At 50.2% G+C, this 13,189-nt stretch overlaps 5 protein-coding genes across 5 annotated transcripts; 3 read left to right on the plus strand and 2 right to left on the minus strand.

Annotated features, from left to right (window-relative positions):
* The first annotated feature begins 778 nt into the window (after positions 1 to 778).
* On the plus strand, positions 779 to 3,182 carry F5B22DRAFT_593328 (FAD/FMN-containing dehydrogenase). Its single transcript, XM_047973990.1, has 7 exons — positions 779 to 981; positions 1,097 to 1,352; positions 1,410 to 1,482; positions 1,546 to 1,972; positions 2,100 to 2,279; positions 2,363 to 2,487; positions 2,689 to 3,182. Exons 1-7 carry the CDS (start codon positions 804 to 806, stop codon positions 2,761 to 2,763), a joined length of 1,314 nt encoding a protein of 437 aa, XP_047834231.1. The 5' UTR covers positions 779 to 803; the 3' UTR covers positions 2,764 to 3,182.
* Positions 3,183 to 3,481: 299 nt separating this feature from the next.
* Positions 3,482 to 4,202, minus strand: F5B22DRAFT_634118 (uncharacterized protein; the record flags this gene model as incomplete). Its single annotated transcript, XM_047976936.1, has 2 exons — positions 3,482 to 3,844; positions 3,927 to 4,202. 2 exons carry the CDS (start codon positions 4,200 to 4,202, stop codon positions 3,482 to 3,484), a joined length of 639 nt encoding a protein of 212 aa, XP_047834232.1.
* A 1,984-nt stretch (positions 4,203 to 6,186) lies between these two features.
* Positions 6,187 to 7,973, plus strand: F5B22DRAFT_593332 (uncharacterized protein). The gene has a single exon (XM_047973991.1). It carries the CDS (start codon positions 6,587 to 6,589, stop codon positions 7,901 to 7,903), a length of 1,317 nt encoding a protein of 438 aa, XP_047834233.1. The 5' UTR covers positions 6,187 to 6,586; the 3' UTR covers positions 7,904 to 7,973.
* A 33-nt stretch (positions 7,974 to 8,006) lies between these two features.
* On the minus strand, positions 8,007 to 10,125 carry F5B22DRAFT_593336 (uncharacterized protein). The gene is made up of 5 exons (XM_047973992.1): positions 9,753 to 10,125; positions 9,620 to 9,692; positions 9,537 to 9,546; positions 8,535 to 9,487; positions 8,007 to 8,481 (listed from the first exon to the last, which is right to left on the minus strand). Exons 1-5 carry the CDS (start codon positions 9,834 to 9,836, stop codon positions 8,342 to 8,344), a joined length of 1,260 nt encoding a protein of 419 aa, XP_047834234.1. The 5' UTR covers positions 9,837 to 10,125; the 3' UTR covers positions 8,007 to 8,341.
* Positions 10,126 to 11,137: 1,012 nt separating this feature from the next.
* On the plus strand, positions 11,138 to 13,029 carry F5B22DRAFT_464804 (uncharacterized protein). Its single transcript, XM_047972096.1, has 3 exons — positions 11,138 to 11,445; positions 11,516 to 12,038; positions 12,170 to 13,029. Exons 1-3 carry the CDS (start codon positions 11,440 to 11,442, stop codon positions 12,739 to 12,741), a joined length of 1,101 nt encoding a protein of 366 aa, XP_047834235.1. The 5' UTR covers positions 11,138 to 11,439; the 3' UTR covers positions 12,742 to 13,029.
* The last annotated feature ends 160 nt before the right edge of the window (positions 13,030 to 13,189 follow it).

Consider the following 13,189-nt stretch of genomic DNA (forward strand, 5'->3'; position numbering starts at 1 on the left):
GAACGTCAATATCACTTACCTAACAATATCACGTTGCTAGTAGTTATGTCGATCTCGTGAAGAGTCCCAGCTTGAGTGTTGTAGTATCCATCACATGCAAAAACAAGCCCCGAGATGAAAGGAAATGCCGAAATTCATGGCCGTGCCTCGCGTTACTCGGATGTTAGGTTCACGGGTTTTACCTGCCTTCTTTCACCCCCCTGGGCTCTTCGCTGTGGGCACGAGCGAACGAATGGATACCAGGAAACGCTTGGTCTTCGCGATTCACATCGTACCGCATGTACGCAGGGCAGTGGCAGTACCACCATTAAACCATTGGATGACGTCGGTAGGTCCAGTTGGTGAACATGACAAGCGTTATGAAGGTACATAAACCTAGCCGCATACGCACATGCGTGTCGATAAGTATAAATTCCCACAGTGTCTCGTGTGAACTCCATGATTGTTCCTTAGACTCGCGCTGTGTAGTCGTGGGCGCGCTAAATCGGTCCTTCGAAACCTACGTACACTATGCCGTCTCTAGGGTACCTTGCTGCTCTTGTAGCGGTGGCAACTCCTATTATAGCAGAGCCCTACAACACCTTCGACGGTGACGGGTTCCCAGCTTGCCACGATGTAGCCTCAGTCCACGCAGCCACCAGCGTAGACGATATAGTGTCCGTCGTGAAGCAAGCCGCCGCAAATGGCACGCCGGTGAGAGCATCTGGAAAGGGGCACATGTGGTTAGTACCAAAGGGACCGATAAAATACGTGCACAACTCTTATGATGTTGACTAACGGCCCAACCCCAAAGGTATGACACCATGTGCTCAGACAATCCAGACACCATCATAATCCAGACCGAGGGCGTCAACAAGATCTCAAGTCTAGTTCTTGAAGAAGGGGCTGAGTCGGGCACCGTCGAGATCGAAGCAGGCGTAACGTTCCTGCAACTCGCGGAGTGGCTGCATGAACGCAATGCCTCGATGGGTTACACATTAGGTATATATCAAAGCGTCCCTTCGCCTGATAGCTTAATCTCCGTGTTTTGTGAGATGTAGCAAGTTCTATGGTCTGCAGCTTAGAAGCCTCGACTGATGTGTTTCTACGCACCCAGTTAATTGGAATATCACCATGGCCGGTGCGGTGGCCATGGGCGGTCACCGGTCTTCAATTAGAGAAGATTCGATGGTTGCCGCTGGTGTCTTGTCGCTGGACATTGTTAACGGCAACGGCGAACTCGTTACGGTCGAGCGGGACAATGATAACGACGATTGGCTCGCCGCTTCGACTTCTCTAGGACTCCTGGGAGTCATTGCTCGGATGAAGTTTAAGGTTTACCCGGACTTCAAAGTCTTTGCACAGCAAGAGATGTGAGTACCCTGTCACTCTGTTTTATAGAGGGCGTAGCTGACATGTAGCCACTGAAGCTTGAGTGAGGATGAAGTCTTGGAAGGAGATATATACGGCTTGATTGCGCCATATGCCACAGCTAATCTCTGGGTAAGTTATACCGCAATGGTGATTTGGACATGCCTTACTCACATCTCCTCTTCCTCAATATAGTGGTGGCCGTATCTGAAGAAATTTCACTGGCGGTACTATGACCAGATCCCCTTGACACTCAGCAACCAAGAAGGCTTTCAGAACACGTTCTCCCTCACGGATCTCGAGGCGGGCATAGCCAAGACGACCCTCGAGAGCGGCAAGTTCCTACCTTCGTCGAACTGGTTTTTTGAGACGACTGCATTCACGCTGTGGTCCGCGCCGAATTTTAGAGAAAAGACGACATGGAAGAGTATCACGAAATGGCCCGTGTATGGATGGAACTACGACGTTTTGATCGGGGGCCTGTACCCGGATCAGAAGCCGGAGTGGGAACTGGGATTGCACGGCTACACGCTCGAGCTTGCTTTCCCAGTCGTCATGGCAAACCAGGTGTTGAAGCGGGTGCGCGAGGCCTTCGATGCTGAGGCGAGCAAAGGGAGGATTAGTGAGTAATACTTTTCTCCTTTCTCCTGAACTTCAACCCCGCCTATTCTGGCAATCAAGCATGCTGTGGTCATGTCTGGGCGATCGCCAATATTCGCTTAACGATGAGTGCTGATCCGAGGTCGTAGTGGCGTCGACATACCGTAGTGGCATCAACATCAAATTTGGCAAGGCATACTTTGATTTTCTCGGTCAAGTAACCTACGATACCTTCGATGGGGCAGACTGGACAAAGGGCGCCATTATGTTCGATTTCCCTAGTTTCCACCCCACGATCGGCGACGGCAAGCGATATAATGAGCAGTTTTGTGCGTAATTCCGTCATTCAACCCCCCATCTAGTCTCTGTCGTTAGGTCGGCAGAATTGGTGCTGATTAGTAAATCACTGCAGACATCAACCTAGCAACGACACTCCTCGATGAGTTCCCCGCGCGGCCACACTGGACAAAGAACACGCGCGAGGTCTTCGGCAATGCCACACAAAATCTCGATCCAGATCATCTCGCTAGATTCAAAGGTTGGTCTCAGCCGCTTCCACATGCGTCTCGGAATCTAGACCAATGAACATTCGTTGTGAGCTAACCATTCTCGCAGTAAGCTGATTCTCAAGTACCTACCTTCGCTTGGATAGATATCGGCTATATATAAAAATACCCTAGGAATAAGCGTACGAAGCGCACGTATCAATATCTAGAAATACTAACAACCAAACCCTAGGCCGTACGTGAGAAGTTCGATCCCAAAGGGACTTTCAAGTCTATAATCGGCGAGATTCTCGGCTTATATGACTAGACGAGCTCATAGCTTAGTCATATGTAAGTCACGGCGAGAAATAAGCAAGAATAAGTATATAGTTTACGAAGTACCGTAGGCTAGTTGTTGCGATCCCGAGTTGGTGAGATTGAATGAAGTACGGCGCGGCTGTTTGACTGTTTACCAAGGAGTGGGACCGCAAAGCCACTTGATAAGTGCCTGCAGGAGCTGATGAAGGTCGTGGCAACGCCACTGTCGCATGTTGTTGTTAGGAAATAAGCGCTAGTCTCCCAACTGACTTGGACCTTTGGGGGCGATATGGGAACGCTCTACTTCGTAGACAGAAGTAAATGCATGAAAGGGGCACTGTAGCTTGGCTTCGTGTGTGATTGGATGGTGCTCATACTATGTACGGTTACTAGTAGTTCAATAAGCACTTAAAATGTCAGACGGCGAACGACAGTCTTACACATCTCGTAAATTTTACAGTATCACGCGGATGAGATACGAAGTATTGGCACCACTTAGGCTCATACGATGCGTGAATGTGAACGAATTGTTGCTAGGGAATATGAAGTAATATTTCAATTATCAGGGTATAGGTAAAAGTTCATGCATGCCTCTCCGGCCTATCATTATCAAACTACAAACGCCAGTCCCAGAATGCAACCCCCTGTATCATATGATCACAGTTTGCCTCCCAACAACCCATGTATGACAAAAGTTGAGGAGGCGGACATCCGCATCATTACGCCCCTTAGAGAGCAAGAGCACCGACGGCGCCGACAGCACCGAGGATGCCCCAGAAGGCGACGGCCCGGGTGTTGAGACTAGCTGCGCCGCTCTGGCATTTGCCGGTAGGGTTGGCTAACTTCTCGTTACCGCCCGTGATTTGTACTTGCAGATAGTATGAGGAGGCATCAGTGTAGGTGACGGTGGCCGAGGTCGTGGTCGACTGGCCCTGAGCCGAGCCTCCAACCGTCGCAGTGCAGGTGGCAGCTGTTGTGCCGTCTAGATTGCAGCTCTCGATGACAGTCGCCTTAACCTCGACACCCTGTGTCTTGGTCGTGACGGCACTTGAGACCTTGTACTCGCTCGCGTTCTCTGTAACGGTGACAGGCTGTTCACGTGTTAATTAATCTAGTTCTCATCACTCAAAACGGAGAAACAACTCCGCAAAGAAAGCACGGGGGTATACATACCGGTAAGCCGGGACCACAGACGCTGTCAGGGCCGCCAGCGGTACATCTAAGCGCGTAGACAGTCTCGACAGGGCAGGCGTAAACAACAGACGCAGCGTACTCGTATTTTTCAGGTTCTGGCGAGTCAATGAAGATGGTCACTGTGTCGTTGCCCGAGTCTTGTCTCGCCTCAAGGGTGTTGACGTTGGCACTGCTGAAGAGGTCACGGGCGACAAAAATGTTTGTGCCCATATCCAGGTTGCTGGCAGCATGAGCGGCAACTAGATCCAAAGCCATCTTTGCTAGTTATGTATGTTTGGTTGGCGGCTGGTTTAGGTCAGGAGGTAGAAGCAGCTGAATAAATAAGAAGGTAGCGATAATCTTGTCGACTTGGATATTTAGAACTATGGACTACAGCTCGCAACGAACGCGGCAAGTCATCCTACTTTATACCCCAAGACTTTTCCTTCTCAGCTCTCGATTCTACTATGTAGAATTCCTTTGACTGGGCAGAATTCATTAAACCTCAGTCCACCTGCCAAGGGTTCGATCAGCCTTAGTCTACTGCGGTAATAGGGCTAGGACTAGGCTAGGCTAATATTAGGATATGGGACTTTCGTGTTGCAGACCGCTAATGGAACTCGAGCAAATGAGATGGGCTGCCGGGAGAGTGTTCGGCAAGATACACAGGGACCGTCGACTTGGCATAAGCGTCGAAACGTGATTAAACCGAGGCCTACCCTATTATAGAATACTGCAAATAGACACCTAGGTACCTATTCCGGGATCTTCAGTGTTAATAGAATGCAAAAGCAAGAATTCAGTAGTATTGTTGTAGTCCCGGCAGTATAAACGAAGTATAATGACCATATAACTACTGAATAATTACCTAGACAATTAGAAGAGCGTGGTTAGGTTGTAGCTAAGGTGTATGTATGAATAAACTCTCAACTCTGCAGACAATAATATTAGATTACCCCAGAGGTCCTTCACATTGTAGCTATCCCCTTCACAGACAACGGAGGGCAGAAGTCGCGCCGGATCCAGAAAGAAAGGGCAGCAACCTAAACCTATCCCGGCAGGTAGAATCTTATGGTTAAGGGTCTTTGACGAGAAGTCCCCATACAGGAACTCACTCCGTTCTGCCCCTTGATCCAAGCACTGCCCCAGCTCAGCAACGCTCCCTCTGTAGCTAAAAGAGCTAAGGGAGGTAAAAATCCACAACCCCAGAATAAGTACACCACTGATGTTAGAGCCTCGAACCAAGTGGAGTGGCTATACTGCTGGGCCCAGACCTAACCTGCATAGCACAATGTCACGCGCTGTGGCTGTGGGCGATCAAAGAATTCCGTGTAAAATGGTTGGCCAGACGCCGCAGGCTGTTGTTCTAGCAGACCCGATTGAACTGCCTGGGCTAATCCAGCCGTAGCTGAGCTAGCTCAAACACGGTGGCGAGGGTGGCCAGCTAACACGTGGGCGCGACGAGAGGCAAGAGATGAGAGGCGAGTGGTTTTAAGCTGAGTTCGCTGGCTAGAACTGATCACCGCCAGCTGTTTCAGTGGCTACTTAATTTGGCACGGATCATGCTGGCTACAAGTGACAGGGATTTATCATCCTACAGATCGTGGGATGGATGTCCCTTCGTTATTTTTTTCCCCCCTCATCATGATGTTGTGCGGCTGAGCTTTTCATGCTTAGCTTAGCATACAGGGCCAGGCATAGCAACGGCTTGTAACAGGAGCTGGGTAGCTACTAGGAATATCGGTAGTGTATTAACGGTAGCTTCTATCGAAGGATTGGGATGGGGTACGTTTGATGAGATCGCATGAAATTTCACCCTCCACTCTTCTTATGTAAGTATGGTCTTTGACCCCTTTATAGGACTAATGATATCATTGGGCTGGTCCCGAAGTCCCGAGTCTCGCGTCGCATGCCAGCCGAATGACTCCTTCGGCAATGTGAGTGATCGGCATACAAACGCTCCTAGCCCGTAATAAATATCCGACTTAGCATGCTGATAGCTGGATATCTCTCTCTCTCGTCTCTCTTTCTCTCTTTGAAAAACGTGAGCATCGAATGATGGGCAACAGTACTCCTGAGTCCTGAGTCCTAGCAGATCCTAGATAGTTACAACCCAGTCAGTCAGTCAGGCCTCTATAAATACAACAGTCATCACCACACTTGAGTGTTATTCTGCTATGAGAGACGCTACATGAAGCCTTAATCTGCTCTCTCTCTCCGCCCCTCTTTGTGACTTTCATCCACTATAAAGAACCTGAGAAGGCACTCGGTTTGTTATGCATATTTCACAATAGTGAACAAACAATGGATTGTCAACACATTCTTAGTCAACTCAATGAACAAGGCCCATGTTCTGTCTCATGTCGACTCGATCAAAGAGCCAAGTTTACCAGCTCTTTAGGAGAATTTCGAACGCTTCCTTTGAAGCATGGATGCTACGAGTGTTTAGCATTGTAGACCAGTCTTTGGCGGTGTGATAGGAGCCGCATCTATCATATATAAGACTCTGCAAGTGAATTGTCCCCATACGAATGTTGACGACGCGATATCCATGAGTTGGACACCCCGCAAACAAACCAATAGTGCAGATCCGCCAGCAGCCGATAGCCAACCCTAGTGCGAGACAGAAACTCAAAGCAAACAAGCCCTAATAAGTGAAGATGGTTACAGTTCCGCAAACCAATAATTTGAAGAGAAAGTCTTCGCGTTGGCAAAACCTCCCCCCCTATGGCGAGGAGAACGGCTCGGAATTCGAAAGTGATAGCTCGAAGTGCTCCCTTCTTCTTTTCTTGCGTGATCTTGAAGCAAACCAGAAAAAATGGAGCCAATTCGTCAACATGTTAGAGAACTCACCAGGCATAATCGACGAAAGCAGTATTGCGGCCCAACTATTAGAGGCCATGAAAGGGGTCTCAAAGGTTGATCAAGATTACATCAGTCCCGACGCCCCCGACACAAAGAAGAGGCGTATCGATATACTGGGCAATTCGGCCGCAGGTGAAATACTCGCAGAGTACAATGAATTGATTCGCCTGGCCCGCACGCTTTTTTCAGGTGAGCTCACCGATGTCTTGGGCGATTTGTACCGGCGGAATCTAGGGCGGGATTTTGGCGATAAGAATTACACGCTTGAAGAAATCATGCATATGGCGCGGTCATGGGGAGAAGTGCGGTATCGATTTATGAATCATTTGTTAAGGGACGACCCGAATATGGGACCAACTTACAGCATGGGCCATCGTCGCATCAAAGGCGACGCCGCCAACGAGATGATTCACGAGTCAAATGTTGTTGCTGACTCGAAGCTCGTAGAATTCCGCATGGATAAAGGCATCGGGTATACCGCCCAAGATCGTGCCATTTTCGAACAGACATACCTCCTCACGCCCGAGGAGGGTCGGGAGATCGTCAGTAACAGCGGGCAGAACACGGGGCTTCGAATCGGGCTCCCGCCCGTCTTCGCATATATCGCAGGGTTCATCAATGGGATCGTCAATTGGCGCGTCCGAGTCCTCGAGGCCTCGCGCAAGCAGACCCTGGCTAGCCAGGCCTACCACCAAGCACGGGGGTTCACAGCCAAACAAGCGATCCTCGACGCGCGACACCAGCCGAATCACCGGGGTCTCGCGTCGGTCGACGGCCCGTACGCCAACGACTTGATCCCGACAATAAAGTCGCTCCTCGAAGAAGCACGCACGCAGAACGCGTTTCTCAGAGAGACCTTTAACAAACTAGAGACTACGGTGAGCACAATGATTCAAGCGGTGCGGACTTCCCCCATGAACAGCGTAAGTCCAGAATTGGCGCAAAATGCCCAGTTCACCACAATGCTGAATGCTTTCCCCGGCCCCTTCACCCTGATCCGGCCAACGGGTGCCTCCATCATCAATGTCCGACGGGCCCCTCGAAGCCGCAGTTATAAGCCGAGATACCAAATGCAAGTAAGAGAGAATATAGAGCTAGTGATCAGTGCATAAGGCTGGTAGCCGGAGTTATCCGCGAGTATTTGTTTTGTTTTTGTTTATGATTTTTTTTTTTTTTTTTTTTCCACCCGAATGTTTAGAATAGCCAATAAATGCATACACATATGATATGATATCCATTTTCTAAGCTGTAATTAAGTGTGCCCCAGAATCTTGTTTGCGTATCACATAATAGATTGCTCGAGCCGACATAAACTTCCCGGCAGAGATAAGGATTGATCAAAGAGAATACATTGATTGTTAGCCACTAATGGCTTATGATAACTGCAGTAGAATTCTCCAGACTCGTTGCATTGATAATTTCATAATACCATCCATCCTAAACGCCAGATTACCAAACCCAAACCCATACCCTGAATAACGTCTTGATAATCGCTAAACGCCAAACATTTACCCAGTACTAGAGCGACACAACCATGGCTCACTTGACAATCAAGGATTGTTACTTGGTTTACCCTGGTACCTGCTCCGGAATGCATTGCTAAGTGTTCCCCGAAGGCTGCTGATTGTGCCACCGTCTTGCATCCTACTTGCAAGCGCTTCTTCCAAAGCTGACTGGGTCACGGACGCATCTAGCATTATATGTTTAGCCTAAGCATAGGAGTAAGGTCAAACTCAAACATACCGTCTAGGTCGCTAAAGCTGCTTCCCATGCTGGGAGTTCCGTCGCTATCTCGAGAATATGTTTTCGCTTTACCACCTGGGCTACGACCTGCCAATTCTAGTGTCCGGCGCGGTGACAGGGGACCGTTAATTCGCCTCCCATGGGTGCTCCTCGACACTGGAGCAGAACTAGCGGAAGAATCCGAAGTCTGTGAGTGATGAATGTGATCTCGGCCTGACCCTTTAACGGTTCTTTTACCCGAGTCCCTGGTATCGCCGCGCAATGTCGCGCCTAAGTCGGATTGACCACTCGTTGCGCCACTATTTTGAGGCCGATAAGGAAGAAAGGCCGGGTCTTCGTCTTCGTCATCATCGTCGCCGGCGAACGACGGGCCCTCATTACCTTGGCATCGTGGCGGACGACGGATGATCCTTGACTGTGCGGGGCTTGACGATGAAGATGAAGTTGCAGAGCTCGACTCGGCCGGACCGGGCGAATTCGGATCAGTCTCTTGGTACTCTTTGTCATCCTGGTCGTCTACGTTGGTGGTAATGGGTAGAGACGTCAGCCGCCGTTGGAGATCAGTGCCAGACTTGCTAGACCCCTTCGTACCGCCGCCGAGGTTTCTTGTTGTGTATGAGGCGGTATTTGTTGATGAATTTCTTGTCGGGACAGGCCGCGGAGTGCTTCTCATGGATGAGCTCGGGGTGTTCTGTTCGTTCCGCGGTAGGGGCGAGTCCCTGCGGATGGAGGTGGAAGAAGGCGCGCGAGGTTGCCCGGTAGAACCGACATATCGTGGAGGATCGGCCGAAAAGCCGCCCTCGAGGGATTGTGGCTGGGGGGATGGTGCCGGCGAGACTTTGGCAGCGGCGGCAGCCTTGCGCATCTGGGCTCGCACCTGGGAGGCATGACGCTCGGTGAGCCAGGCAACTTGTTGGAGGAGAAAGTCAACGGTGACTTCGAACTTGGCGGCACTGCGGGAGGTTAGTATGCCGTTAAATGGTAAGCAAAAGAGGGGCTTGCATTTCGTTCCCTTGGGCGTCATTAGATTAGCGTGTGATGACTCGGTGTGAACACGACGATTCGAACGAGGGGCCTAGACCTACAGTCTATCTCTGTCTTAGAGAGCTTTGACACAATACTCCATAGCGCTTCATCTTTCGAGGGTTCCCAATTCACCTACAATATGATGAGTGTTGTGATGGGACGACACAATGGGAGGGAGGTTACGCTACGTACAGGAGGAGGGTCCACGAAGTCACCCCGAGGAAAGGGGAGACGGATGAAGACGGTATACGTTGGTTCGGGTACTAGTGAAGCCATATCAACATCAACAACATGGGGTTCATGGCGTATCTGATGTGCGACGTTGCTGGTATCATCCAGACTTCGCCAACAGTGAAGTTCAGACGAAAGAAGCGTAGTTGTAGGTACCGTCCGTACCGGTAGGGTAGGTAGGTAGCGTCTACGTCGATCTGCCTACGGTGCTGGTGCTGCTGGTGCTGTACCAAGGATATACAGAAGCTCTTATCGATTATGCAAGCTCTAGTCAACTTTCCTACCCCCCGCTTGCGCTCCCTAGCTACATACTCGCATGGTACCTATGTACGTACAGATACGTAGTAGGTAGGCTGAAGAACAACATGACTGAATGACGCCTCTATCCATCCAGACTCATCCGGTACTGTTGGCAGGTATGGTGGGCGTGGTTATATTACCCCTCATAGTGGATTCCTTCAGTACCTAACCTAGAACTTCTATCTACTCTACAACATCGTACAATCCATTGCCAATCCCTTCGCTCAACAGTACCTACAAGTCTAAAGAAGGTACCTAGGTAGGCGATAGGTAATCTAGGTACCAATACCTACCGGCGCTGTAGCGGCTTCTAGTGGACCCCGGCCTCCAGTTATGGGTAGGTAGGTACCTACTACCGGTATGTAACGGTACCTAGGTAGATACAAAGCATCATGCAGCCCACCTCCCACCCACACTCCCCAAAAGCGGCCCCACGTCGGTGCACGTGCACACCTTACATGTAAGTATGTACAATGTGTATGATGTGTATGTGTGTTGCAAGTCGGCGGAAGTTGATGGAGCAAATTGGTAAAATACTTCATAAGTCACTGGACTTGTTCATGGGATATGCCATCAAGTCTCCCGATCCCCTCTGTCCCTCCGAAACCCTTTGTGTCAGCTCAAGCCAGCGTCGTACCGAGAACAACCAACTACACAGTACTATATTACGGGGTCGACTAGTAATACTCACCAGGGAATGTCGTCCTACCCTACCTCCCCGCCAATGTCATGTTCAACTTTAGCAGCGCTGTCTGTCATTGGCCCGTGGCTGTCTTGTCTTGCCCATCCTCTCGGCTTGTCTGTTACTGTCAAGACGAGATATCAAGACGAGAACGCCATCGGTAAGGGAGGATCTTCCCCGGATGATACGAGCAAGGTTAAGCCTTGGTAGTAGACAGATTACCTAGGGATGTACTATGAGTAAATACTGTATGTAAGTATGTCTATCCCTGCGGGGAGAGTCTTTACCTTGCTCTAGGCAACCAAATGGACTTTATCACAAGGTATTTCCCCAACTCAAGCTGCCAGGCCTGTGAGTGGTAGGTAAAATACCTTCACATCACCCGCATCTTTCCCCGTTTCGACTCATCTTTTCGTTGCTGGACTTGAAAATATCCTGGATTCTCTGCTATGATATGACTATCCCTTAGTCACACCATCACTCCCTACCCCTACTCCAACATGCGTACGAACTAGGGGTTCTGTATTGCAGATTCACCCCAACTAGGTAGACGCCTCTGTGCACCGTGACCTGTCTCTGTTGAACTCTCCAACCAAGATCCCTTGCCTCCATCCAATCACGACATAGGCGAGCAGTCTACAAATCAACTACTCCTCCGGACAAACCATGGAGGCAAGTAAAAATGGCGTTATATCCGAGCCAAATCACCTTGAGAATAATATAAACTCACACACCCAACCAGCACCTGTTCAAGCGGGCTCAAGGTTTTCCAAACTGGTCGCAGACACCGATCCCCAATGTAGACATCTCGGCGGCCGGCCTTCTTGCGCTGGCCGACCTCAGCACCATTGCACAACGGACAAGGATCTCGGGCGCCTCTTGGGTTGACGTTCTCCTGCTAGCCCCGGGCCTGCACTACCAGCAAGCAGCCGATGCCGTGCTCAACGAGATCCCGTCCCCCTTCAGCGCCGTGGAGTCGGTGGATGGGAAGACGTCTAGGTACGCCATCGCCAACACCGCCACGCTACAGTATCTGGAGCGCGTCGGTAGGGCTGGCCAACGCATCATCGTCGACGTTGGCAGGATACCGCAACGCAGGTATTTCCCCTACGGCAACGATCGAGCCAAGAGGCGCAGTTTCGGACAGCGCAGTGCCATTTGGCGTGACCAGGAAGCTAGTATCGGCTGGATCTCGCAGGTGCTATACCTAGCAAGCCCAGTACTTACAATCATTGCCTTCGTGTTCATGGTTCTGCTGCGTGAATGTGTGTTTTAGCCAATCTCTTTTATCCTCCTTCATTTTCTTTCCTTTTCTCTATTCTTCTTCGGCGATTTCCCAAGTCTATCCCGCATCTTGATACTACTACCTGTCTTTTCACTAATAAAGGGAATCTAGGGTGGGGTGTTGCTGCTTTACTTGGGCTTATGCTATCCCGCGTTCTGAATATTTGGATCATTAAACAACGGACGAACTGGCCCAAAAAGCCCCAGCCCATCCCAGGTGCACCCGGATCGGATCCAGACAACCAGGATGCGCTAACAGAGTACGTTGTCGACCTCGGTCGCGGCCGGGTCGTTGCGCTGCGCGGTCTGACTTCAGACCTGCAAGCCATTACAACGACGTCATGGTTAAGAGACCAAACACACGTCGAGGGCTATCTCGAGGCCGCGGCGAAGCTAACTGTATACCTCGTCGCCGCATTCAGCGGCAACCTGTCGCAGATCGGCTCCATCATCTTCCTCGGACTTCTCCTCGTCACGGCGGGCCTTCTAGGTCTGAGCAACGCTCACGCGAAGGCCTTGAGCATGCACGGACGGCTCGCGGCCCCCACCATAGAGAATCTACCGCGCCCGGACTCCCCCCCGTACCCAGATAGCCGCCTGGGCAGCTCGACGTGGCGCATGCCAAGTGACGGCATGGCGTCAGGCGGGCTATCCACCATAGACGATTTCACAGAAAGACACTGAACTGGTTGTGGTAGCAAAATTTCAAGTTTATTGAGCAGGTTACTATATAGGATACCCATACAAGCATAACAAATAGCTGTTTACTCCACATTGTTACCTAAGATCATGTTATCTATATGTGTTACATTAGGTAGCAAGAGAATTTGAAAGCAAACGGCGTAGAAGCACGCCAATTGTTCAATACTTACTTACACTTCCCTTCCAACTTTCGTCCAAACATCAATACGCCATGTTGAAGCTCGTTATTGTGCATTTCATCTCCGGACTTGTGAGTACTCTTCGTTCGTCATGTATATGTGCGGTAACTCGAGGTTATTAGTTGCCCAGGAACATACCTATGCTATCAAACCACCGAGGCAAAGGATAGATCAGGCCATGCAGCGATATCATTTCGTTCTCAACTCACACATTCATCTATAATCTAATATGAGCAGCATCAGGTTTGCCT

Source organism: Xylaria bambusicola (genome assembly GCF_022495145.1).
Source record: "Xylaria bambusicola strain CBS 139988 unplaced genomic scaffold F5B22scaffold_6, whole genome shotgun sequence".
Lineage (NCBI taxonomy): Eukaryota > Fungi > Ascomycota > Sordariomycetes > Xylariales > Xylariaceae > Xylaria > Xylaria bambusicola.

Coding starts and splice junctions, on each gene's coding strand:
- F5B22DRAFT_593328 (XM_047973990.1), top strand. CDS start 804: ATGTGCTCAGACAATCCAGACACCATCATAATCCAGACCGAGGGCGTC. Junction 982..1,096: donor CTCGATGGGTTACACATTAG/GTATATATCAAA, acceptor CTACGCACCCAG/TTAATTGGAATATCACCATG. Junction 1,353..1,409: donor GTCTTTGCACAGCAAGAGAT/GTGAGTACCCTG, acceptor TAGCCACTGAAG/CTTGAGTGAGGATGAAGTCT.
- F5B22DRAFT_593336 (XM_047973992.1), bottom strand. CDS start 9,836: ATGGCTTCACTAGTACCCGAACCAACGTATACCGTCTTCATCCGTCTC. Junction 9,693..9,752: donor ACTTCGTGGACCCTCCTCCT/GTACGTAGCGTA, acceptor ATCATATTGTAG/GTGAATTGGGAACCCTCGAA. Junction 8,482..8,534: donor CAGCTTTAGCGACCTAGACG/GTATGTTTGAGT, acceptor ATATAATGCTAG/ATGCGTCCGTGACCCAGTCA.
- F5B22DRAFT_464804 (XM_047972096.1), top strand. Junction 12,039..12,169: donor CATGGTTCTGCTGCGTGAAT/GTGTGTTTTAGC, acceptor AAGGGAATCTAG/GGTGGGGTGTTGCTGCTTTA.
- F5B22DRAFT_593332 (XM_047973991.1), top strand. CDS start 6,587: ATGGTTACAGTTCCGCAAACCAATAATTTGAAGAGAAAGTCTTCGCGT.